Below are 27,473 nucleotides of genomic sequence, written 5' to 3' on the forward strand. Positions count from 1 at the left end.
GAGCCAATATAATAACTATGAATGGAGTGAACTTGAAAAAATTGTGATTCACTGTGCTGTAATCTGAAACTTTATACAATACTGTAAATCAACCATACTTCAATAAAAAATAGCCAACTTATAAATAAAAATGACTAATGAAAAATATCTACAAGCTTGTGATGATTACATGAAATAAGCTATGCCAAATTTATAGCACAATACACCTGGCACATAATAAGCACTCAGTAAGGTTATTATTGTTGTCGAAGATTTTTTTTTTTTTAATCTTTTTGCCTTTTCTAGGGCTGCTCTCGTGGCATATGGAGATTCCCAGACTAGGGGTCTAATCAGAACTGTAGCCACTGGCCTACGCCAGAGCCACAGCAACGAGGGATCCGAGCCGCATCTTCGACCTACACCACAGCTCACGGCAACGCTGGGTCCTTAACCCACTGAGCAAGGCCAGGGATCGGACCCGAAACCCCATGGTTCCCAAGTCAGATTCCTTAACCACTGCGCCACGACGGGAACTCCGAAGATTTTTCTAACTACTGTGTAGTCTATGCAAATACAAATACAAGCTGCCATGGAGTATATTTACATCCATATTCTAGAATGGATTTATTAGGTCTGCACACCCAGAAATGTAAGCAGTCCAATTCTGATAGTCCAAACCAAAACATCGGGCTCTGGTACCTGAAAGGAACGGCATGAATTTTAAGAATGTTCTATTTGTAGACTACAACCCCTTATCTCCAGCTTTTTACTCTACAGAGAAAATGCATGGATGAATTACTTATTTGGAATACTCATAAAATATGGTCATTACCCACTAATTAAAAGTAAATCTAGGAGTTCCTGTCGTGGCGCAGTGGTTAACGAATCCGACTAGGAACCATGAGGTTGCGGGTTCGGTCCCTGCCCTTGCTCAGTGGGTTAACGATCCGGCGTTGCCGTGAGCTGTGGTGTAGGTTGCAGACGCGGCTCGGATCACGCGTTGCTGTGGCTCTGGCGTAGGCCAGTGGCTACAGCTCCGATTAGACCCCTAGCCTGGGAACCTCCATATGCCGCAGAAGCGGCCCAAAGAAATAGCAAAAAGACCAAAAAAAAAAAAAAAAAAAGTAAATCTAAACTCTTAGGTATGAAATAAGCTACAAGGATATATTGTATAATACAGGGACTAAACCAATATTTTATAATAACTGTAAGTGGAGTATAACCTTTAAATTTATGAACCACTATTATACACCTGTACCTTATACAATATTGTATGTCAACCACACTGCAATTTAAAAACGTTTGAACATTTAATACAACCGACTGAGTGACAAGACTGTATTTTTAACGCAATCATTTTATATACCCGCAACCTCATGGTTCCTAGTCGGATTCGTTAACCACTGAGCCACGACGGGAACTCCTCACTGGTCCTGTTTTAGAAATGAGGAAACTGTGGCTTAAGGAATTTAGTTATCTTGATGAGGGTTACGCAAGAAATAAATGACTCAGTGCCCTGTTTCTTAGTACCTGCTTCACATACAAAACTAATAATGAATAATCGTGGAATTAGTGACTGTTACGATAAAATTTTTTTTAATGTAAAAAATGGGAGTTCCGATTGTGGCTCAGCGGTAATGAATCTGACTAATATCCATAGGGACGCAGGTTCAATCTCTGGCCTCGCTCAGTGGGTTAAGGATCTGGCGTTGCCGTGGCTGGGGCATATGCCAGCAGCTGTAGCTCTGAATTGACCCCTAGCCTGGCAACTTCTATATGCTGTGGGTGCTGCCCTAAAAAACAAAAAACAAAAATAAAAAATGAAAAATGTAAAAATGTCATGAGGCACTGATGCACATTGCAATGCAGATGAACCTTAAATGCACTTTGCTAAGTGAGAGAAGCCAGTCATGAAAGACCGTACAATGTATGATTCCATTTATAGGAAACATCCAGAATAGGTAAAGCTACGGAGATACAAAGTCACTTAGTGGTTGCTTAGGGCTGACCAGAGCAAGAGAGTGACTGCTAATGGCTTCAGGATTAGAAAATGTTCTAAATTTAAATTTTGGGTGGTGGTTCCACATCACTGAGAGTACACTAAAACTACTGGACTGCATACTTTAAATTTTGTGGTCTCTGAATTATCTCTCAGTAAAGATGTCAACACACATCTTTGAGTATGACATAATATGGCTCTGTCCTCTTCTCTGAGATCTCCAAAATAAAAGGTTAAAATAAGGGAACACGTACCTTGGGGTATCCGTCAAGATGATCCTTAAGAGAACTGGCACCTGACCTTTGACCTTCCCCCACGTTTATCCCTTCTCCCATCCTGCTACCCAGAATGCCGATGTGATGGCTGGAACTAGCTGCTACTGCCTTAGACCCCAAAGACAAGGACCACATCCTAGACAAGCTACCACAGTGAGCGGGAAGTAGCCTGGATCTTTAGACCTCTTGGCTCTAAGCTGCTGTGTGAACTCCAGACTACCTACCTATGGACATTTATGAGGCCTGTTTAAGCCAGTCTAACTTTGGGCTTCCCTTACTCACAGCTAAACCTAATCCTAACTGACAATGTCCCATTTTACATTAGAGCTAGGTTAGTTTCATAAAATAATTAGGAGGTTTTTTTTATCCTTCTCTATAGCCTACAACAGTTTAAACAGCCGAGGAGTTATCTACTTTTCAAAGCTTTGATAGAAACCTGCTGTAAAATCATTTGGGTCTGGCACCTCCTCAGTGATATTTGAGGGGGTGGGAGGGGCGCTTTTTAGGGCTGCACCCGCGTCATGTAGAAGTTCTCAGGCTAGGGGTTGAATCGGAGCTGCAGCTGTCAGGCTATGCCACAGCCACAGCAACTCCAGATCCAAGCTGCGTCTGCAACCTACACAAGTCATGGCAACACCCGATCCCCGACCCACTGAGCCAGGCCAAGGATTGAACCTGCATCCTCATGAATATTAGTTGGATTAGTTTCAGCTGCACCACAATGGGAACTCCTCAGTGATATTTCTTTGGCAATTTTCTCTTCAATTTCTTCCATAGGTTATCATTTTACTCAGACAGCCTGCCTTTTCTAGAGTCACTCCTTATTTTATTGACATTGCAAGTTTATTAGCAGAAAAAGGATATACTATAATTCTTATTAGTCTCCTTATAACGTGAAATTTTTCCTAGTGTTACATATTTCTTTTTCTCCCTTTGTTTTATTTTGTTCTATTAAAAGATCGGCCACTTTGAATTAGTCTGTTTTTCTCTTTGGCCACTCCTCAGCATGTGGAAGTTTCCAGGCTAGGGATCAAACCTGCACCACAGCAGTGACCAAAGACACTGCAGTGAAATGCCAGACCCACTGTGCCACAAGAGAACACCCAGTCAGTCATTTCAAAGTATAAATCGTGGATTATTTATTCATAAATTTCCAGTCTTTTAAATTTCATATCAATTAATTACAGTTTTTATAACTGTTTTCGATTTATTGTTTTCCTAGGCTTTTTTTTTTTCAGGGCTACACCTGTGGCATGAGGAAGTTCCCAGGCTAGGGGTCAAATTGGAGCTGCAGCTGCCAGCCTACACCACAGCCATTGCAACATGGGATCTGAACCATGTCTGCAACCTGCACCACAGCTCATGGCAACGTGGATCCTGAAGCCACTGAGCAAGGCCAAGGATCAAACCCACGTCCTCATGGATACTAGTCAGATTTTTAACCTGTTGAGCCATGACGGGAACTCCTGTTTTCCTAGATTTTTAATTTGAATGATGAAATCAATAGTTTTCATTATTAAGTGTAACAAAAACATTTAAGGCTATGAATTCTCCTCTAACTGCAGCACTGACCATAGTGCAAAGCTCTTGCTATACAGTATATTCATTTTCATTAACCTATAAGGCTCTCTGGAGTTCCCATTGTGGCTCAGTGGTAACGAAACTGACTAGTATCCATAGAGATGTACGTTCGATCCCTGGCCTTGCTTAGTGCCAAGGATCCAGCGTTGTTGTGAGCTGTGGTATAGGCTGCAGATGTGGCTTGGACCTGGCATAGCTGTGGCTGTGATGTATGCCAACAACTACAGCTCTGATTTGATCCCTAGGCTAGGAACTACCATATGCCTGGGGTGTGGCCCTAAAAAGACCAAAAAAAAAAAAAAAGAAAAAGGCTCTTTATATATTCTAACCCTTGGACAGACTCAAATATAAGTAGCTTTCAGTGGTCAGAGTGGAAAAGATAACAACTGGAGGCCTTACTCTCACCTCCACCTCTTAGACCCACATATATGCATTTTTTTCTACCCAAGTGGCTAGTTTTGACAGTCATGGGGTTCCAGAACTACTTATATTCAAAAGGCTTTCCCTTCACAGAACATTTTCTTAGGCAAAAGTTCTGCTGTATGATTTTTCATCTCTACTCTTATGCAGGCTCCCAACATAAGTTAGCTTGGATAAGCCTTACCATGAAAACAGATTTCTCCCTAGAAAACTTTCTTCTACTTTTCTTTTTTTTTTTTGCTTTTTAGGTCCACACCTGTGGCATATGGAAGTTCCCAGGCTAGGGGTCGAATTGGAGCTATAATTGCTAGCCTATGTCAGAGCCACAGCAACGTGGGATCTGAGTCACATCTGTGATCTATACCACAGCTCCTGGCAATGCCGGATCTTTAACCCACTGAGGCCAGGGATTGAACCCGCATCCTCATGGATACCAGTCGGGTTCTTAACTGGGCGAGCCACAATGGGAACTCCTCTTCTACCTTTTTGAAAGACAGCTGGGAATTATGAAGAGTCATCCACAGCAGTAGTTCATGATCATAGCTCCCGGAACGAAATCACACGTGTACTTTGACGACGGCTGGGTACCTAATTCCCTGTGGGGGTGATGTTAAGGCAGGAGTCGGCACAGCAGGTCACATCTTCTGAGAGCTCAGCTGCACAGAATATCCCCCGAGAAGGCTCCTTTGAGGTCATTTACTAGAGGAACGACCTCATTTACTGGCACTCTGAATGGGTCTAGAATAGCCCCTGATATTTTCACCCCACGTAAAGGCTAGACTACGGTCTGATTTACTTTGGACTTTTGGGTCTGCAATCACTGGCTTCACTCCTAAACTGCATCCAGCTGCAAATGATCTCCTAGTCATTTGACTCAGCTGCTCAGAGCTGCAGTGATGACACAAATGACGTGTGATGGGGAAACAGCAGAAAGGCACATCACTGACCTGGCCAAGTGGAGCTGAAATGAAGCAAGGTGATGGGGGACCAGGGCTTGGTGCAGGTAAAATCAAACACATTCAGCAGATGCTCCCGCAGGTGGAGGGGAGGTGTGTAGAAACCCGGATGGGGGGCCTTCCGTCCCCTCGCCTCTAAGTGGGGAGAAGACTTCCCTCCTCATGGGCAGCTACAGAACTAAGAAAACACCTGACAGCACTCAGCACAGGGCCCGATCCAGAGTAACAGCGATGCAGACACACAGCCGGTGTCCAACCCTCCTGCAGGCACAGAGTGGAGCCCTGGTTGGGAGCAGAGGCCCAGCCCTCGGGGGTAGGGGGGTGGGGGTTGGCCTCACCTGAGGGGCACCTCTGGCAGGTTTCAAGGTCACGTGGGAGGCGGTGCTGGACCACAGCAGTTCTGCTCCCAGAGCACAGGAGGGAAGGGCTGCATCATGGCTATAACCACGGAAATTATCTTGGTGTCAGCACCTCTCAGAAAACCATACCCAATCTTTTAAATCAACTGACCGGTTAGCGACCGTGAAAACCACTCTGGTCAGGGCTGTTCTCCTGGGTCGGCGGGGTCCTCCCCGGCATTTGACCCTTGTCCAGGAGAGGTTCTGGATCCCTGAGTCTTGAGGCAGAGGGTGGGCTTGAAGACAAGAGAAAGGAGTGGTTTTTATCCCCCACGCGTGTGGACCTCCGGCCTTAACAAGTGGCAGTGGGTGGGACTAGACCCAGCCTGTGAAGTCCCACCCTCCCAAAGCAAGCCCAGGGCTCCTGCAGCCAGGACACTGGAGATGACCCACTGCCTCTCCCTCCTGGGCTCATGACACAGGCGGGGGTGGGGGGGAGGCAAGCTGCTCTGCTCCCACATTCCCTGTGCTCCAGCACAGGCCGGGAGGATGCAGGCGTGGGAAGGAGCCCACACCAACTGCAAAGGAGTCGGAAATGAGCCTCCAGCCGGGTGGGCATGGCTCCATGGAAATGCAAGCGTACTTCTGAACCAGAAGGGGAGTCACGGGAGGCTGAGGAGAGCACTGGCGATCCGCCACAGCCCAGTCGCCACCAGCACAAGGAGGTAATCTTGCCCCGAAGGTCTTCAAGGTACATCAGACTCAGACTCAGGAATTATGAGACGCCAATGCAAAGGCGGAAGCGGCATCAGCGCTCCACCCCCGCCTGCCCCCAGGAAGCTCAGGAAAAACTACGGGAGAAGTCAGGCACAATGCTTCAGCTCTTTTTTTGTGTGTGTCCTTTTTAGGGCCGCATCTGCAGCATATGAAGTTCCCAGGCTAGGGCTTGAATCAGGGCTACAACGGAGGCCCACACCACAGCCACAGCCACAGGCACACTGAATCCAAGCCCCATCTACAACCTACACCTCAGCTCACAGCAACGGCGGATCCTTAACCCTCTGAGTGTGGCGCAGGATCGAACCCGCGTCCTCATGGAGACGAGTCGGGTTCCTAACCAGCTGAGCCACAATAGGAGCTCCAGCTTTTTTTTTTTTTTTAAGTTTTCTTTCCAATTCACCATCTTTACTATGGAACTTGCAAGGCGGCAGAGAACGGCAGCTGGGCTCCATTTCTGCTGGAGCTCCCAGAGCCGAAAGGAGTTCCCACTGAAATGGGCATTTCCCCAAAAATGGGCTGTTAGAGGCTCAGGGGTCACAGATCCTTTCCTTCACCCCCTTCCTCTCCACCTGCTCTGATGGGAGACCTCGGCAATGGACACGCCAGCTCCACCCAGGGCAGCAGCGTGACGGCTGCTGCCAAGATACCCAAACGTCCACGGTTTTCCTTGCTAATCGACAGTGGAAGTGTCGGTCCAAGAAGGGGAGGAGGTGGCCCTGGCCTGGCCCTCGGGGATGAATGAAACACTAAAGGTGACCTGGCTCCTGGCAGCTCTTCCGGGGATTATTCCCTAAGGAGAGTACCCACCACATTTACAGCCATAAAATCGGTTCGCTTAAGACATTACATAGCTATATACGTCTCCAAACTTTTCTCAAAGTTCTCATTTAGCAACCCCACCCCCGCCATTAAAAATGATTTCTACCTTTGAAGTTTCCCAGAAAAGTATGGACGCCTTGCTTTCGGCTCGTCTAAACCCATCATCAGATCATTAGTAATGTCACGTGCACATGAAAGGTGATTATAAACCAGAAATGTATTCTCTGGGACCATCTTCTCAAGGACTCAGTGAATAAGCCGCATCCAATTCACTGGCGAGCGGCACAGGTAAGCCGATCCCGAGTCAGGTTGCCTGCCCTCAGCATCACGTGTCACTGGAGCTGTCCTGGGACAACGACAGTACCGCCAGGGGACCGTCGGCAGGAGCCCCCCTGCCCAAGCATGCCAGGCAGAGGGGTGTCGGGGACAGCCAGGCAGCTGCAGAGGGCTTGTTTCTGAGGCCTCGCTAACTGCAGACCACAGAGACAACGGCAGGATGTGACGAAGAAACGCACCCTAACAGGCCCACCTCACACCACCAGTCACAAGGGCAGGCGCGGGAGAAAAAGGCTTCGCGCCAACCCCCCTTGGCTCCAACACAGGCCCCGAAGGTGGGGTGGAGGCGGGCCAAGTTCGGCCAGTCCAGGGCGTTTTTCTGGCCCTACTCAGCGTAGAGGGGCCTTGACTACCGGCCTGGGCCAGCTTCTTACCATTCAGAGCCCAGCTGACAACTGTAGGCACAGACACATTTTTATCCCCTTACACAACCTCGCATCTTCTGAGAGCAGGGCAGCGGTTCCTGAGATGTCAGCAATGCAGTGCCAGCCGTCACCTCCTGCCCCCGTGAGAGCAAGGCACACTTTCCCAGGCCCCTAAGGGCTCTGACGTTATCACGAAAAATGTTATAAAGAGAAGAGAGTGGAAAACACGCCCCATGTCCCCATGCCACGGCACCCTCCTAGCGGATGTGCAGAGGTCACAAGCACCTGCACACCCGTCGCCGCCCTGCCACGCCGCTGTGCTATGGACAGCCCAGGCCACACCCATCAGCCACACAGGTTTCCTTTGTCCCTGGGCTCACTTTCCAGCAAAGGTCAGACTCTGGGACAACTGCTTCCTGAACCCAAGAAGAAGCAGGTTAGTCAGGAGTCACGGGAAAGGTGCTCCGGGCGACGACCCTGCCAGCTCCGCTAAGAGATCCTGATGCGTTTCCGAGGAGGCTCTGATTAGAGGTGCCGCTGGGAGCAGGGGCCCCGAGGAAAGAGGAAGAAGGGTCCCCCTCGTTCCTGATCCAGAGCCATCAAGAAGACAAGTTCAACACTGCCGCCTCGGGCTCCCACAGTCGGCCACGGCTGCAGGTCCGCCTGGCCGCTCGGGCCATTCCCGGCCTACATCCTGCAGAGCTTCAGCGGGAAGTTCTCCGTGATGAGGTGGTCGGGGTGGAGCAGCACGACAACGTTGACCTCGAACTCTGGGGAAGAAAGGACAGGCTTTATGTTCACCGGCCCCAAGTGGGGAAGCCAAACACCAGCCCCACCAGGGGCGCCTGGAACTCTCAGCGGAGAGGGAATCCTGGGGCCTGCGCGGGTTTCCACAAGCTTCATCCCAAGCTTCCAGGAGAACCCGTGTAGACGGCTACACTGGCGCTTCTGCCTGAGTCAGTCTGTCCTCTCACCTGGGAACATGCTGCAAGGCCTCAGCTTCCCACTTTCCTTGTCCTTGTCTTTACTAGAATCTTCTAGAATCCTGTCAACTCATCTGTACTCTTTGGTGTTATTCTGACGTCTCCTACAGTTCTTAATGGAATAGCAGACTCCGAACTGGCCCGCAGCTGTTTAGGGACAGGTCTCCCGCCCCAGGGGAGAAACTGTTCAGAAGCAGCACGCGGTTTAACTGCGGTGCCTTCAGATGTCGGCTGACTTATCTGAAGCACCTGTTCAAACACTCCTCTTTACCTTCCAGCAGAAGGTACACCAGTCTTCCTCTACCAGCTCTGTAGCTGCTAAGGCTAAGCTTGATGGTGGCAGTGAAAAGGGTGTGGGTGAGGACGGAGCCCCCTGAAGAGAGACAAGCCCGACCCCCCCCCCCAACACACACACACAGTGTGAGGAGGAGGGCAGGCAGGGCCCGCTGTGTGGCTGGGAAGCGAGCTGGGCCCGAGGGGGAGCACGTCGGGGGAAGGGGCTGGGTGTCAGCTCGGCTGGGGCCCCACCTGCGGCTGGATCCTGAGGACAACGTCCCTGTGTGGGGCTGTTGCCTGGGCTAAGCATCGGCCGGCACAGGAGTCGCACACCAGCAGCAGCGTCCTGTGACTCCGACAACCCTCACACACCGGGCCGCCTTCGGCCGCCTGGCACCGCTCTTCCCGCTCCTCCAGCCACCTTGGTGTTCTCCCTGGAGGGGGCATGATGTGGCTGGAAGAGCAGAGGGAAAGGCCCACGACAGGGAGCTGCCGAGGACAGCGGCACCGTGCAGCCGTGGGCCTGGCTGGGCATCAGACGCTGCCTGAGGTCAGCACCGCTGGGGTGGGGAGGGGAAGGGGCTCAGCCAGATGTGCACCCAGCGAGGGGTGGCTCACCCCCACCCCACCCCGAGACCAACCTCGCCAGCCACACAGCAGCAACCCGGGTCACGAGGGGCTGTGGCGCTCAAACAACGACCTCGTCACCTCCTTCCTATGGGACTCCGTGGGGGGGAGGTGGGGGGGACGGCGGGGGTGGTGCAAGCCTCACACTGAACCACGCAGGAGCCACAAAGACAAAGCCACTGACATCCTGGCCATGGACGGAGGGAGTTATTCACGGGGGGAATCACAGGCAGCACATCAAATGTCACATGGATGCTTTCCTAACCTGACAGAAACAACGTGCAGAAAATACAGATGCCTAACACATAGCATAGCAGAAAAAAACCATTTTCAGACCTTTTTTTCAACTTTATGTATGAAAACCAAGTTGAGAAATCATGGGATGAGCCCCTCTTTAACTTAAAGTACAGGGGACCCTTGAACAAAACGGAGGTGGGGGCACCGACTGTCCAGGCAGGCAAAAACCTGAGGATCATTCACGGTCCGCCCCGAGTTCGGGGGTTCCACCGTATCCGCCGTGCCTGCGGATTCAGCCAGCCTCGCTCCTGTAGCACCACGACATACTCTACTGAGGAAATCCTCAAGTGAGCAGACACACGAAGCTCAGATCCTATTACACAACGGTCAGCTGCACCCTGAGGCAAAAAATCCCCCTTCAGGAGTTCCCGTCATGGCTCAGTGGTTAACGAATCCGACTAGGAACCATGAGGTTGCAAGTTTGATCCCTGGCCTTGCTCAGTGGGTTAAGGATCCGGCGTTGCCGTGACCTGCAGTGTAGGTGGCAGATGTGGCTCAGATCCTGTGTTGCTGTGGCTCTGGCGTAGGCTGGTGGCTACAGCTCCATTTCGACCCCTAGCCTGGGAAACTCCATATGCCGTGGGAGCAGCCCCAGAAAAGGCAAAAAGACAAAAAAGAAAGAGAGAGAGAGAGAGAGAGAGAGAGAGAGAGAGAGAGAGAGAGAGAGAGAGAGAGAGAAAGAAAGAAAGAAAGAAAGAAAGAAAGAAAGAAAGAAAGAAAGAAAGAAAAAAGAATCCTTCAGAAGAGGGGGTGCAGTGTCGGAGGAGCACCCCAGGTGAGACACACAGGGCTGGCCTGGCAGCTGCTGGAGCTTACCCTGCACTCAAGGCCCTGGTGTCTCTGGATCCTGCACCATCGGCACAGGGTTTTTTAGAAAATCGTGGTATTTTACTAGCTCAGGTCAAGTTTGCGCAACGTCGTCTCTCAGCCAACCTTGCTGTGCTTTTCCATGTTTGGTGACCTGCTGAGTCTGCTGCCTCTTTGCTACTGAGGAGGGTGTCCGGAGCCCATGATGCTCTCGCTACAATGTGACATTACAGATAAAGCACTTGAGGGCTGCACAAATGACAGTGCTTCTGACCCGCTGGGCTGGTGGCACCCAGGGACGCATGCTCCACTCGGGGCACAGACAGGTCCCAGCAGTGCCTGGTGATGCCAGGAGCAGCCACTTTTCCTCCTCTTTATTAAAGAGCACAGACTCAACTTGAGGGATGAAACGACTTCAATTTCAAGGTACATTACTTAGAATTATTTAAAGTAAAATCAGAGTCCATAACAACATCAAAAATACTCGAGATTATCTAAAAATAAGTGCCTAATTGGGACTGATACATACACACTACTATATATAAAATAGGTAAGTAACAAGGACCACCATACAGCACAGGGAAATTTACTCAACCCTGCATACAGGAAAAGAACCTGAAAAGGGAGGGAGTGGGAGGGATCGGGAGCTTGGGATTATCAGATACAACTTAGAATAGATTTACAAAGAGATCCTGCTGAGTAGCATTGAGAACTATGTCTAGATACTCATATTGCAACAGAACAAACGGTACGGAAAAAAAATGTACACATGTAAGAGTAACTTGATCCCTATGCTGTACAGCAGGGGGAAAAATAACCTGAAAAGGGATGGATATTTGCATATGTGTAACTAATTCACTGGGCTGTATACCTAAAACTAACACAACTCTTTAAGTCAACTATACTCTAATAAAATTAAAAAAAAAAAGGTACAGGAGTTCCCGTTGTGGCACAGTGGAAACGAATCCGACTAGTATTTGGATTACCAGGCGGAATGAGGTTGTGGGTTCAATCCCTGGCCTCAGTGGGTTAAGGATCCAGCGTTGCTGTGAGCTGCGGAGTAGGTCGCAGATACAGCTCAGATCTGGTGTTGCTGTGGCTGTGGTGTAGGCCAGCAGCTCTAGCTCCGATTCAACCCCAAGCCTGGGAACCTCCATATGCCACAGGGACGGCCCTAAACAGCCAAAAAATACAAAAGAGAAAAAAGAAAAAGTAAAATCATGGTCTAATAAAAAAAGAAAGTTCTTTCTGAACTAATAATAATGCACATCAGAGATTTAGGGGGAATGTGACATTAATAGAACACACTGGCTTAGGGAGTAAGTTCTCATTTCTCAATGAAGCAGGTCAAATCAAAGAACCACTTGCCAAAACCTCTGCCTCCCACCTATTTACCAGTGAACCTCGGGCCTGACGCTGAGCCGAGGAACACCTCTGTGTCTTTTTGATCTCTCTGCAGAAGGTCGGTCAGCCAGGGCACAGTCCTGCAGGTCTGTCCTACTGCGTCCTGGTAGTGGGGTGATGATTTTATCAGGATGGATGCACCATCGAAATATTTTATAAGAACCCTTGGTGCCATGGAGATGTTCACAATACAAAGTGAAGGGAGAAAAGACAGGCTGGAAACCTGCGTCTGTGCCGTGATTCAGATCTCGTGAAGACACGCATCCGTACAACCATGGAAAATGACCAACACACACCCCTCAGTCGCCGGAGCTCAAGTCCCCGGGAAGCCTAACATTCACACTGTGCTGTCACACGTGCTGCATCTCCATCAAACGCCACCCCATCAGAGAGCCAACCAGATGCCCCATGCACGCGGCTGGCCAGCCGCTGGCTGTGTTAGTGTCCTTCACAGAGTTCACGGTCACCTGCCCGGGCCCATGCCATCTCCCTGAGTGATGACGCAAGGGCCTCAGAGGCAGGACTGCTCACCGCAGACCCTCAGCACAGCTGCTCTGCGTGGGCTCTCGCTGAGTGACCATAGGACTGGGTGCTCTGGGCTGCACCTGCCCCAGCAGACCAGCGTGTCCAGCCCCTGCTGTGGCCACGACCTTCCCAGGAGCAGCCCGAGGGGAGTGCACCTACCCACTTTGAAGTTGGTGGTCTCCAGCGTCGGGCAGGTGAACAGCCGGGGGAAGACCATGTATATGGGCACAGAGAGGCTCCGACACACGTCCCCGTCGGCGATCTGGATGTTCTGAATCTCAGTGGCATCGCGGGCATAGCCTTCTGCACAGCCTGGAGCAGGGGTTAAAGCATCGCTTGCTCAGAACACAGCAACCCCCCGACCCTCTGCCATCAACCCAGTCACCTGCTCTCCCCCGGCTCTGTAGGATGCTGGAGGCTGCCCCTGCCTCTGCATCTCACGTTCCTCAAACCTACGTTCGGTGGAATCGATCAGGAACCCGTGGTCAAGGGCCTGCGGCCGGGGGGCCTTACCGCACGTCTCCACGCGGACCAGCTGCAGCTCGATGCTCTTGATGGCGGCCTCCGAGCTCTCCACCACCAGCTCTCCTGTGAGAGGCTGGGTGATGACACAGTTGGTTGAGTTGAGGTGTCCTCTGATGAGAAATTTGGGGAGCAAGGCTCTCTAAAACAAAGCCAAAACAAACACATCAGGAACGGAAGGTGCCAGGGGAAATTACTCAACAGTCACTTTGATAGAAATAAAACCTGACAACAGAGTCAGGTGATTTTCATAAAATCCACTGGGACCCTGGTTTACAAAATGGGACAAAAGATACAACAGCCCTTAGATCCTCTGACAACGTAACAGACTGAATTATTCCGCAACTACTGAAACAGATATAAGGCACCCGGACATTGCTGGTCCAGATGACCAGACCTCTCACAGGATCATCCTGCCTGGACTAGGTCCGGAACGCCCCCTCTCACCGAGCAACACGGCATAAAAATGTTGAGGAGTTGCCGAGAGTGTTTAAGGAGAACCAGTCACCACAAAAAAAAAAAAAAAAAAAAAAAAAAAAGGTTTTAAAAAGATAAATCAATTTAAAAACGTTTCCAATTACACATTTCTGAAAGACAAGACATGAATTTTATTTCAAGGACATTTAAAAAGAGATCTGTCTTCAAGGTCTGACTAAAAGCCTATGGACCTCTTCTCTCTGAACAGGGGAAAATGGCCATAGGCAGGCGAGGATGCTGTGGGAAAAACAGACCTAAAGATTACAGACAACGGTCCAGCAGTCTTTACTCCAGCTGTGTCCCAGTTACTGAAGATAATTCAGAGAACACCGCTGGGCAACAGAAACTTAACGTATGCCACAAATGTGAAACAAATGTGTAATTGAGAATTTTCTAGAAACTTCTAGGAGCAACATTAAAAAAGTAAAAGGGAATAGGTGAAATGAACCAATACAACCAAAACATTATCACCTCCACATATAACCAGTATTTTACAACTATGAATGGTGTTTACATGCTCTTTTCCATCCAGAGGCTTTGGAACCACTCAGTACTTCACACTTAAGCTCATCCTGAGCTGACCAGCCCCACCTTGGGGTCAGTGGTCACAGGTGCCTGGAGGTCAAGAGCAAGGGTGCTCCTAGCAGGTGGCCCCTAAAGGCAGAAAACTCTGAAAAAGTCAGAATTCTAAAAATAACCAAAAGAAGCGATTTGTTTAGAAAGTAAGAAACAGTAGCAGTTCACATTAAAATTCTTTTGGGCAACCGCCTGCCTCAAATCAAGGCTTAAATACCTGAGAAGAAAAGCTGACCAGCCCACTGGGGTCATGGCTCTCCAGAGACCAGAGACGGGAGAGATGTTGGAAGGCCCTTCTGAAAGGCTCTCACGACACACCCCTGCCTCAGCTGCGCCTCCCAAAGGACAAAGCCAATAATCCTCAAAAACTGGCTTCTAACCCGACTCCAGTCGGGAGGGTTTGGAGGGCAGCACGCAGATTAGGGTGGGGACAAGAAGACATGTCCAGGAGAGACCAGTGACCAGGGAAAGCCAAGAGACAAGGGGGCGTGGCCATCAAGACAGGCAATGATGCCCCTGAGGCTCAGGAGAGAGGCCTCTGACCACAGCACAATAAAACCGAGGAAAGGTGGAAAAAATGATAAACACATACCCTCTCTTCTAAAAACCACCCTTACAGGAGTTTCTGTCGTGGCTCAGTGGTTAATGAATCTGACTAGGAACCATGGGGTTGCGGGTTCAATCCCTGGCCTCACTCAGTGGGTTAAGGATCCAGCGTTGCCATGAGCTGTGGTATAGGTTGTAGCCGAGACTCGGATCCCACGTCGCTGTGGCTGTGGTGTAGGCCAGCGGCTACAGAGCCGATTCAACCCCTAGCCTGGGAACCTCCATATGCTGCGGCCGCGGCCCTAGAAAAGACAAAAACGAAAACAAAAAACCCCACCCTTCCACAGAGTTACTGAATTTAAGAAGAAATCAAGGAGTTCCCTGGTGGCTCAGCGGGTTAAGCATCTGTCATCACTGCCATGACATGGTTTGACCTCTGGCCTGGGAACTCCTGCATGCTGCTGCCTGGCCAAAAAGAAAAGAAATTAAAAAGAAATCAAAATTGAAAATATGGACTATACAAATAAAAACTTCCTCTTCCTGATGACTTGATATTCAGACAGAGACCAACTGGGCAGGAATCTGGCAGCGGATGTGGTTCCTGGGAAAGCCTCCCCCGCACTGGCCGCAGGGAGCACGTTACCTCTTTGACATTCTGCAAGGTGTCAGGTGTGATGGTGAAGTCCACAGGACTTGGGGTCAGCTTTCCCTTCTGCGGCTAAAACAGGAGGAACAACCAAAATCAGCAGAGAGTTCCACGGATCAAACCTGTCTTTCCCCATCTAAAGAAATGCAAGGCAGGGAGTTCCCATCATGGCTCAGTGGGTGACGAACCCGACTAGCATCCATGAGGATGCAGGGTCAATCCCTGGCCTCGCTCAGTGGGTTAAGGATCCAGTGCTGCTGTGAGCTGTGGTGTAGGTCGCACACATGGCTCAGATCCCCCATTGCTGAGGCTGTGGTGTGGGCCAGCAGCCACAACTCCGATTCGACCCCTCGCCTGGAAACCTCCACATGCCACCGGTGCGGCCCTAAAAAGCAAAAAGAAAAGAAACACAAGGCAGCACGGTGAACCAAGAAGACCCTGGTCCTAAGAGGCAGGAAGACTGGGTTCCAAACACAGCTCTGCCAAGAAACAAGGCAGTGTTCTGTCAATGTCTTCGTCTCTGTGACTCAGCTGCCTCATCTGTGAAATGAGGGCACAGGCTTCTTAGTCTCTAAGGTCCCTCCAGGTCCAGAATCCAAAAATTTGACTTGAGAGGCAGCAGTATCACTGGGAGATATTTACTCTGAATCTCTCATAGAATAAAAGCACACACACGCGACACTGAATCGGCACGTCGCAGCCTCTAGGCACAAGGGGCCGGGGGCCCAGCTCTGAGTGGGGGGCAGAATCTGGACCCATTCTTCACAAAGTTGGGACACTCTTTTCATTTAGGACATAAAATGGCATGCATCTTTTCCAGAAAATAATCTAGATTAAAAAAAATTTTTTTTTGCTTCAATTTGAAAATCTTTGATGGAAAAAAGAAAAATACGCCCGATTAAATCAAGTGACTTCCGAAAAAGAAATATTTTCATTATATTTTATACAAAAACATTGTATCACTGAAAGAAATACTTAACACTATGATTATTTTAAACATTTATAGAGGGAAACTAGGAGTTTCCACTGTGGCACAGCGGGTTAAGGAGCTGGTGTTGCCGCAGCAGGGGCCTAAGTTGTACCTGCTGCCTGGGTTCAGTCCCTGGCCTGGGAACATCCATGTACCGTGGGTGTGGCCATGAAGAAAATAAAAAATAAACAAAGAGAGAAACTACAAATATTGGCAGTTCTAAAAAGTCACAAAAATGATGCAAGTAAATAAAGGACATGAGTGATTTTGCTGAACTTAGGCCCAGAAGGTCTAAGCCTCACGTTTCTACTTCATCACCGCTAGGTGCCCACGCACATCTCCTACGAGGATAAAAGGCCCTGCCCCACAGCCACTGGGATAAGGCCCAGGAGAGGCTGTCACAGGAACCCAGGGCTGTGGGCAGGTACCTGCCACCCCGTGTGGCCTGCAGCAGTTGGGGGAGACCTGACCCTCTAAGTTGGCGCCTGAAAAGAATCTTTAAGGATGCTCTGTCACTGCAAAATACAGCAGACGGTGCCGAGCGTGCCTGTATGTTCTCGCCTTGTGTGCTCACAGTGCGAGGCCCTGGCCCCCTCGCCCCAGGCCCGGCCACTTCTCTGGCTGTCTGCTGAGGCTCCCTTGAGGGGTGGGGGATGTCTCCTTCCAGGACGAAGAGCAGGCCTGCTCACCACCTGCTGTAATGAAGGGGGCTTCCCAATTGGGGCCCCTCAGCTGAGGCACAAACCCCGAGGGGCTGTGGCATCACCCTGAGGCCCTGGCCCAGAGGAATGACATACTGAGGCTCGTGCTGCTGGCTGTGCTTGGAGAAATAAGGTGTCTGTCCCTGAGCCAGGAGTCCCAAGTCTCTCCCCAGCATCTAGCAAACACCGCCAGGCTAGCTTAGTGCGGTTAAGTGGGGTCAAGTCCCAGCCCCTGCAGAAGACTCCGATCCCTGAGCGCAGAGCCCCAAGCAGAGCTTACAGCCGAGTGAACGATGAATTCACAGGTCTTTGTCAGGTCCTTGGCCAGCAGGGACCGCTTCATGTCGCAGCGCAGAGTGTACTGTGGGGAAAGGCAGGAGAAGATGTCCTTTTAGATGGTTCGCTTTCATCGTGGAATTATGTCCAAGACACCAGTCCACACAATTTAGGGAAACTGTGCAATTAATGCCTTTTATGAAATTAATATACATAATGTGAGAGCTACTGTTCAAAATAAAGGCCTCTCTATAAAAAACCACTTTGAGGTAATTCCTCAGCCACACCCACAGCCACGCCCATGGCGGGACCCACCGAACAGGGGTGCAGAGTCTTGCCTGCAGCACAGGGGAAGACCAGAGAGGTAGAGCAGGAAGGGCACACAGGTAGAAGCGGAAGCCAGCTCAAACCCGGGTGTCCCTCTCACTCTGTGAGCCCAGACAAGTAACACACCATCTCTGAGCTTCAGCCGCCTGCCCTGGAAACTGGGGAACGAACACTGCCTTAGTGAGGACCCAAGGGATAAGGTGCGATGAACACAGGGCAGTGCTAGGTAAAAGGGCAGCTAGTTTGCTGTCTGGATTGAAAAACGCAGGCAGCAAGGGCTGGAAACCCCTGGACAGACAGCATCTGGAACTTCAAGAGCCAACTTGGGAGACATGGGCCACCCCCCACCTCCCTCTCGCTGGATGGGCTCTGTGTGGGCAGCACCTTGGTTGGCACCGAGCAGAGCCACATCCTGTGTCACAAAGAGAAACGATGCATAGAGACAAGCTTAAAGTCCTGGCGTTCGGGATGCTGGGGCATCTCAAGACTAGCTTCATATCTTAGCCTTAGGAGGAATAAAGAAGGGGAAGTCTTTGCAACATTTTCATCTTGGAAAATTCAAACGTATGCAAAAGTAAGAAGAGGAGTCTAAGGAAGCCCCACATATCCACCAGCCACCTTCCCCAAGGGTCGGCTCGGGGCTCATCGCATTCAACCTCTCTTCCCCTCAACCCTCTCCCACCTGCCCACTGCCCCCTCTCCCCTGCGCCCCCAGGCCCACACAGATACATCCTCTGAGCAAAATAACACGGAGAGGAAAGGAATGGCGCATCACCTTTGTTTTGTTAGAGTTTTGTTTTTTTGTTGCTGTTTTTTTTTTTGGCTGTGCCTTAAGCATGTTGACAGTCCCCTGTCAGGTATCAAACCCATGCTAAGGCAGTGACCGGAGATGCCGCAGTGACAGCACAGGATCCTTAACACGCTAAGCCCCCAGGGAGACTCCTTATCACACTTGCGTTGAACTTAACCATATTCGATTTCTCTGGTCTGTGTGCTATTTTTCTGAGCTGGCCACCACCAGTGCACCTGCTGCAAGATGGGCTCTGGCCCCCGAGGTGGAGCCCACCTATCTTCCCAGGGCTGGGCAGTGAGCTGAAAGCTTGGCTTCAGCCAGGACAGTTCCCTCACATCCCTGTCACTGGGTTGAGAGACTAGTAACAAAATTCTACAAGATGACTGCTATCTTAAGGCTTATGTTAAAAAAAATCAAGTAAGAGTTCCTGCTACGGCCTAGAGGGTTAAGGACCCACAGTTGTCTCTGAGGATGTGGGTTCGATCCCTGATCTGGTTCTGTGGGTTAAGGATCCAGCACGGTACATAGGTCACAAATGCAGCCCAGATCAGTGTTGCTGGGGCTGTGGTGTAGGCCGGCAGCTGTAGCTCCTATTCGACCCCTAACCTGGGAATTTCCATATACTGCAGATGCAGCCCGAAAAAGAAAAAAAAAAAAAAAATCATATAACATATGTTTAATAAAGTTACTGCGGTTTTGATCATCCAGGAAAAACTTTAGAATTATGTTAAAAATAACTTGTAGAACTGGAACTTTATGTATAGTTGAGTCAAGAAGCTACAACTATTAAGAACAATGTGACCACATTAAACATGAAGCTATTTTGGACCTAAGGTACTGCTGGGAGGTTAAAACTTTAAAAAAAATCATCCCTGTCCGCAAGGATGGATATATACAGACAAAATATTCCCTATCGGAATTTCGGTCGGGTTTCCCCAACCAGAGGAGCTCAGGAAGGCTATACTACGTATGCACGCAGCACGTGTGTGGTATCTACCTCTATGTGTGTGTGTGCCGTCTTCCTCCCGTACAGCCCACACACTGTCTGGAATAGGCAATATTCTGTTCTGACTTGACTGGTCTCCTTGATCTTCTTCCCAATGGGAACGTCCCTCACTTCCTTTTAGTTGCAAGGGTTTAGGCGGGGCTGAAGCCCCCCCACCCCGCCTGGCTGTGGAAGTGACCAGAAAGCCAGGACTGCTGCCAGGCTGTGGGGCAGAATCCTTCCTGCTGGGGTTGCCAACCCAGGAAGGAGACCGCAGGCCTGCAGCCACCTGCCAGTGGCCGGCTTCGCCAGGGCAAGCAAGAGCATGCCCGGGACAGGTCCCGCCTCAGAAAAAAAGGCCAAGCTGGAGGTGGACTGGTGTCCACCCCGGTCTAGCCAGCCCCTGCAACGGACAGTTCCATGATCCAATATCCCTCTTCCGGCTAAGCGGGTTTGAGCTGGGTTTCTATAACTTGCAAATCAAAGAGTGTGTGTAACAGGCACCAGCTTTTGGCCACTAAATGTTTTTTAAGCACGGAAGCAATGGTTGGTAATGAAAGGGATGAGTCGGGAGGGGGGAAAGGTACACAAAAGAGGACAATCCTTTGATGTCATTTACGTTCTAGGAATTGCGTTAAGTCCTTTTCCATGTACTCTCTTCAGTAATTCTGACAACAGGCATGTAAGAATCGTTAAGATAAGACAAGGAGAGTCACCATAATTCATTTCGTCATTCAGCAAGTATTCACTGGGCACATTCTAAGCACTGGGAACTCTGCTGATAAGTACTTCAACCCAAGACCGAATGAATCCTCTAGGAGGAGAGGCTGTGAAGGCCACTCGGGGTCATAGGGGTGGATGTGAATTCATACCTACCTGTCGCCAAAACCTATGGCCTGAGTCCTTACGCAACACTGTAAGGCAAGCCCAGGTCTGTCTGCTGCAAAGCCCTGGCTCTTTCACTCTACCGTGATCTTTCCCAATGACTACGGCGCGATCCAGGTGGTAAGAGCTACAGGAAGTCAGAGGGGTGGGCAGAGTCAGAGGCGGGCAGGGCGCCCCAGGAGGTACATGGGCTGGAACAAGGAAAGAAGATGCGTGTCCTTCCAGAAAGGTCATCTTCCCCGTGAACAAGGAGGACTAGCATCTCTATCATTTAATTCTGAATATACCACTTCAGCAGACATGTTGATACCACCATACTGTGTGCTGCAGTATAAAATCTTGCTAGTGGGCCACAAGAGCAGAACAGACATTACTCTTGCCTGGGATTTGAACAACTTTTAAAAGAAAAAGTGAGTTCCCATTGTGGCTCAGTGGTTAACAAATCCGACTAGGAACCATGAGGTTTTGAGTTTGATCTCTGACCCCGCTCAGTGGGTTAAGGATCTGGCGTTACGTGAGCTGTGGTGCAGGTTGCAGACACGGCTCAGATCCCACATGGCTGTGGTTCTGGCCTAGGCTGGTGGCTACAGCTCTGATTAGACCCCTAGCCTGGGAACCTCCATATGCCATGGGTGTGGCCCTAGAAAAGGCAAAAAAGAAGAAAGAAAGAAAAAGTGATTGCACAAAGGACAACTAGAAAAGACTAACAGCTTCTTGTACGTACTAACAACAAAGATGAGAAATGGAGGCAATGTGGCCGAGAAGAATCAGAGCAAATGTCATCAAGCTCTCCATCCAAGAAGTTACAGGGAAACCAACCCCTGCAAGTTGGCAATACTGGCTACTTTTTTTTTTTTTTTTTTTTTGGTCTTTTTAGGGCTACTCCTGCAGCATATGGAGGGTCCCAGGCCAAGGGTCGAATTGGAGCTGTAGCTGCCAGCCTACACCACAGCCACAGCAACACGGGATCCAAGCCGAGTCTTCGACCTACACCACAGCTCTTGGTAATGCTGGATCCTTAACCCACTGAGCAAGGCCAGAGATTGAACCCGCATCCTCACAGATACTAGTTGGGTTCGTTAACCATTGAGCCACCACAGGAACTCAGATACTGGCTACATTTTGAATCCTTGATTTTGTCATAGGATCGTTTCCGTTTTTACATGATGTTACTACAACACGATTTCAGTGATGTAAGATGTCTTAGCATCTCTATAATTTGAGAAAGAGGTTATCAGGGTTCAATAACAACACTTTCTATCCAAAGTCACGCGCCCAGAATCTTCGTGCAACAAGCAACAGCATTAAGAAGGTGATGCCCTGTGTGACTGTGGTGGTCACTGTCCAACAGGAGGCCAGAAAAAGACCTGTTTAGAAACTGAGAGAATGAACTGATGAATGAAAGTGAATCAAGAAGCATAACCCTAGTTTCTCTCGAGAACTATATTTCTCAATAGAAGCAATGACCAATTTGAGTAAGAACTGGAAATTAGAGGAGTTCCCTGGTGGCCTAGTGGATAAGGATCTGGTGGTGTCTCTGCTGTGGCTTGGATCCAATCCTGGGAACTTTTGCATGCTGTTGGTGTGGCCAAAAAAAAAAAAAAAAAGAAAAGAAAGAAAAAAGAAACTGGGAATTAAATGTTAACTGTGGTTAAGCAGAAGAATGTCCCTATTTTTTGGAGATAAACATTGAGGTATTTTGAGGGGGTGTGTCAAGATTCTGTAACTAAACTTGAAATGATACAGGAAATGGAGTTCCTGTCATGGCGCAGTGGTTAATGAATCCAACTAGGAACCATGAGGTTGCAGGTTCAATCCCTGGCCTTGCTCAGTGAGTTAAGGATCCGGCGTTGCCGTGAGCTGTGGTGTAGGTTGCGGACACGGCTCGGATCCCGCGTTGCTGTGGCTCTGGTGTAGGCCAGTGGCTATAGCTCTGATTCAACCCCTAGCCTGGGAACCTCCACATACCGTGGGAGCGGCCCAAGAAATGGTAAAAAGACAAAAAAAAAAAAAAGAAAAAAAAAAAAGGAAAAGAAATGATACAGGAAAAAATAAAGAGATGAAACAAAGACAGCAAAATTCTAATAAATGTCGAATCTAGGTGGTAAGTGTAAGGCTGACAAGCTCTTAAAATTAGAGGTTAAGACGACATCTCTTCCTTTTCAGAAACGTATGAGATATTTGGGGAGGTGCACAATTCCAAGCTGAGGTTAACCCTCAAAGTGGCAAAATCTGGTGACTAAAATAAAGGGGGGGAGTTGAGGTTATTATTTACCTTACTAGAGAGTTAACCACACGTTAACTCTCTTTTTGCATTTTAACTAGTTTTCAACTACAGCCAGCTACACAGGAACACACATCTTGTATATATATATATCTGTATGTTTTTCTTGGCAATATTGGGAAAAGGATGAGATTCCCAATTTTATTTGAAACAAAGTAATCTTTTAATAAGAATGATAAACCCAGGAAAAGAAACAAGAAGTATGACCACAGAAAAAACCTGATGTTACTCTAATCAGTTTCTAATGAACATACACTTCTATTATTAAATAAATGGCATCAGAAAACCACAATGGGTAAAAGCAGGTGGATGCCGATTCTGGCAAGAGAATAAAAGTAATTTTGAAAATCATCGTTTGAGGTATTTTCAGTCTTGCTAAAAAGGCGGTTTTATTATCTTTCATGGTGAAAATAGTTTCAACGTACAGAAAACTCATCAGAGGACCTGGGCCTCTGTGTCTGAAATCTGCATGTCTATGCTGGGAGCTTCCTTCGCCCCTAACACTTTACTGCTACTTCTCACAGGCTGCCCAAAGCCTTCAGTATACACATGGCCTGAAACAGGTGCACCGATAACAAAGGTTTTCTTTAAAGGAAGGTATTTATTGCAAAAGAGTACATCATACCACTTGTGTTTCTCCTTGACCATCTTTTAGGCAATTCATAAAACTCACATACACACAAACCTTTGGGTTCAACCTGCACAAGTGTTTTGAGGATTTTTTTTCTTTTTTTTTTGTCTTTGCTAGGGCCACTCCCTCTGCATAGGGAGGTTCCCAGGCTAGGGGTCCAATCGGAGCTGTAGCCTCCGGCCTACGCCAGAGCCACAGCAACGCGGGATCCGAGCCGCGTCTGCAACCTACACCACAGCTCACGGCAACGCCGGATCGTTAACCCACTGAGCAAGGGCAGGGACCGAACCCGCAACCTCATGGTTCCTAGTCGGATTCGTTAACCACTGCGCCACGACGGGAACTCCCAGGATTCTTATTTTTAAAGTGCTATTTTTTTAAGTAGGGGAATGGTCTCTATCAAGACCAAATGATCAGCTACAACTTAACAAATAAATCACAAACTTTCCTAACTTGCAGCTCTCTTGCACAGACGCAAGACAAAATACTTTTGTCTCATCCAGCAAGGGAAGGGCCGCAAGGCTGGTATCACAGAAGTACCTTTCTTTCAGCTGAATAAAGGAAAGGCTCTCTTTCTCTCGCTGAGTCATGACTCCAGACTGCGCCTGAGACAACAATAGCAACTGTGAAAGACCTCGGAACAGCCGAGGTGGGCGGGAAGTCACAAATCCACTTCCCCCTCCTTTACGAGGTTTGTTCGATAAAGAATACAAGCCTGTGTCAGAGCAGCGGCCTTTGGGTACTAAACAAAGAGATACTTATACGCATAAACAGACAAGTTAGCGCGGGTGCCAGAGAGGAGGGAGGGCCTATCTATTACCAACCATAAAAGCGCTTCTTACAGTGTCAGCGCGGCCGGAATGGAGCCCCAAAGAAACAGCGGAAGCTCTGAAAAGAAGCTACAGCACGGGTCCCTCCGGACGCCCATCAAAGGAAGGGTCGTGCATGAAGTACGTTCTGCAGGGAAAACTGAGACGCCTCCACCAGAGAGTTCACGGGAGGGCTTGGCAAGAAACACAGAACTAAAGAAATAAGAATACAGGAACTTTCAGTGAAAGAAAGACCGAGCTGTTTTGCAGAAGAAAAGTTACGGAGTCCAGGGCTCGGGATGAGGAGACGCGCACCTGGATGTTGACAAACACGCCGTGGTAAGTCTCATACAGAACTTTGGTGCCCTTCACGTGGAGAGGAAACTCAAAAGGAATCTCGGTTTTGCCACTGGGGAATTTTCCTGGCTTCGCCATTTCGACGGTGCTGTTGATGATCTGGATAGGCTGTAAAGAAAACCAAGCTTAGTCCAACAACACGCACTTTTTGATGCACCTTCTTTCAAGTTACTGGGTTGATTAAATAACCTTCTGAGAGACACATGCGCCAGCCCTTGGCCGCCACCATCCTGACGCCTGGGCAGCCAGGTGCCACGTCTGCAGACCAGCGCTGAGTCGGCCCAAGTCTGGTTCGTTTGCAGGCTGGACGCTTGGTGTTAGGTGCACAGTAAGAAGTGAACCAATGTCTCTCTCCCTCGTCCCCCGAAACATCTCAGTCCACTCTCCTAACACCCCTCCTGGCAGGCACCCCCATGTTCCGAGTGAAGCAAATGAAAGGTACTTGGCCAGGAGCAGGACCCTCCAGCAGCCCAGGGCGCCGGGCGGGCTTCCTGGGCCGGCCCAGGGAGGGGGACACTTTGAACCTGCCTTAAAGGCGGGTATGACACCTTCCTTAGTTAAGGTATTCTAAGCCTGGGTTTAGAATCCTTCTGAGAAAATCCGTAACTTTGGAAGTGAGTCTCTAAGTGCTGAGGGAGGAAAGTAAGAAAATTGTGGAAAAACCCCAGGAAGGCCCTGAATCCGAGTATTGTTACTGAGCCCTTCTTTCCTCCTCTTTCCCCCTCAAAACGCAGAGTTACCAAATCCTTCAGGAAAAGGAAGCTGTATAGCAAAAAGAATTTACATCCTGGAACACATGGCTGCACCCACAGCATATGGAAGTTCCCGGACCGGGGACTGCACATAAGCTGTAGCTGTGACTTAAGCCACTGCTGTGGCAACGCTGGATCCTTAATCCACTGCGCTGGATCCTTAATCCACTGCGTTGGACTGGGGATCAAACTCATGCTGCTGCAGAGACAACGCTGGATCCTTAACCCTCTGCACCACAGCGGGAACTCCCAACACAGAACTTTATTTTTATTATTTTTTTTAATGGAACATTCCTTTTATTTACTTAGTTTCAAATTATTAACCATACAGGAATTGAGATGAATGATTTTATAGTTTATACTTGGATATCAAAAGAAAAAATGAGAGGTGTGGCATAAAATTCGATACTGAAGCTTTCCTCACAAGTATTTTCTGTTCAAGCCTTTGGTCCCTTGGATCCCCGAAGGCAGTTATCATCCAACACATAAGCAGGTCACAGTAAATCCTAAGCCCAAGGTCACCTCCCTCTCCTCCTCCTCTCTCTCCCCACCACGCACACACAAAGCTCTGAATGTGTAAAATCCTCTCTTGTGTCTGAAGAATCTAGGCAAGATTCAGAAATGTTTCTTGCAAACAGCAAGGCACCATCTACAGCCATGATGAACCTCACATTTATTTTGAATTTAGAGCCTCTGACCTGTAACAACTCTTCAGTGATCCATTGGTTGTTTAGTAGCATGTTGTTGAGTCTCCATGTGTTTGTGTTTTTTGCAGTTTTTTTCTTGTTGATTTCCAGTCGTATAGCGTTGTGGCTGGAAAAGATGCTTGACATGACTTCAATTTTCTTAAAGTTACCGAGGTTGGATTTGTAGCCCAGGATGTGATCCATCTTAGAGAATGTTCCATGTGCACTTGAGAAGAATGTGTATTCTGTTGCTTTTGGATGGAATGACCTATAAATATCTATTAAGTCCATCTGGTTGAATGCTTCATTCCGGGCCTGTGTTTCCTTATTGATTTTCTGTCTGGTTGATCTGTCCATTGCTGTAAGTGGGGTGTTAAAGTCCCCCACTATGATTGTGTTATTGTCGATTTGTCCTTTTGAGGTTTTAGCAGTTCCTATATATTGTGGTGAACCTGTGTGGGGTGTAGATATTTAAAATTGTTATATCATCTTCTTGGATTGATCCTTTGATCATTATGGAATGTCCTTCTTTGTCCCTTAAAATAGTCTTCATTTTAAAGTCTATTTTGTCTGATATGAGTATTGCTACTCCAGCTTTCTTTTGATCCCCGTTTGCAGGAAATATTTTCTTCCATCCTCTCACTTTCAACTTGTATGTGTCCCTAGAAGTGAAGTGGGTCTCTTGAAGACTGCATATACATGGGTCTTGTTTTTGTATCCATTCAGCCAGTGTACGTCTTTTGGTTGGGGCGTTTAGTCCATTCACATTTAAGGTAATTATTGATATGTATGTTCTTATTGCCATTTTATTAATTACTTTGGATTTGTTTTTGCTGCTCTTTTTTCTTTCCTTCTTCTCTTGTTCTCTTCTGCCTATAGAAGTTCCTTTAGTATTTGTTGTAAGGCTGGTTTAGCGTTGCTGAATTCTCTCAGCTTTTGCTTATCTGTGAAGGTTTTGATTTCTCCTTCAAATCTGAATGAGAGCCTTGCTGGGGAGAGTAATCTTGGTTGGAGGTTTTTTCCTTTCATCACGTTGAGTATCTCATGCCACTCCCTTCTGGCCTGCAGAGTTTCTGTTGAAAAATCTGCCGATAGCCTTACCGGGGTTCCCTTGTCGTTACTTCTTTCTTTTCCCTAGCTGTTTTCAAGATTTTCTCTTTGTCTTTAATTTTGGTCAGTTTGATTAATATGTGCCTCAGTGTATTCTTCCTTGGGTTTATTTTATATGGTACTCATTGTGCTTCCTGGATTTGAGTGAGTGGTTCCTTCCCCATGTGAGGGAAGTTTTCGGCTATTATCTCTTGGAATATTTTTTCTGTCCCCTTCTCTCTCTCTTCTCCTTCTGGCACCCCTATAATACGGATGTTGGTGCGTTTCATGTTGTCCCAGAGTTCTCTGAGACTCTCTTCGTTTGTTTTCAATCTTTTTTCTCTTTTCTGTTCTGCATCTGTAATTTCCACTAATCTGTCCTCCACCTCGCTTA

The 27,473-nt window shown here is 48.5% G+C and overlaps 1 protein-coding gene across 2 annotated transcripts in view; it reads right to left on the reverse strand.

Annotated features, from left to right (window-relative positions):
* The window catches only part of DSCR3 (DSCR3 arrestin fold containing), a 57,844-nt gene continuing 33,738 nt past the window's right edge, over positions 3,368 to 27,473 (reverse strand). Inside the window, exons 3-8 of one of the 2 annotated variants that reach the window (XM_003483358.4) lie at positions 24,511 to 24,660; positions 17,486 to 17,566; positions 15,532 to 15,606; positions 13,281 to 13,431; positions 12,927 to 13,079; positions 3,368 to 8,618 (exon numbers count right to left, since the gene is read on the reverse strand). In XM_003483358.4, the coding sequence (XP_003483406.1) occupies positions 8,536 to 8,618; positions 12,927 to 13,079; positions 13,281 to 13,431; positions 15,532 to 15,606; positions 17,486 to 17,566; positions 24,511 to 24,660 (693 nt within the window). In that variant the 3' untranslated portion in view covers positions 3,368 to 8,535. The remainder of the gene's footprint in view (positions 8,619 to 12,926; positions 13,080 to 13,280; positions 13,432 to 15,531; positions 15,607 to 17,485; positions 17,567 to 24,510; positions 24,661 to 27,473) is intronic. The other variant, XM_005670333.3, reaches the window with a different exon arrangement.

This window comes from Sus scrofa, chromosome 13 (assembly GCF_000003025.6).
Source record: "Sus scrofa isolate TJ Tabasco breed Duroc chromosome 13, Sscrofa11.1, whole genome shotgun sequence".
NCBI classification, from domain to species: domain Eukaryota; kingdom Metazoa; phylum Chordata; class Mammalia; order Artiodactyla; family Suidae; genus Sus; species Sus scrofa.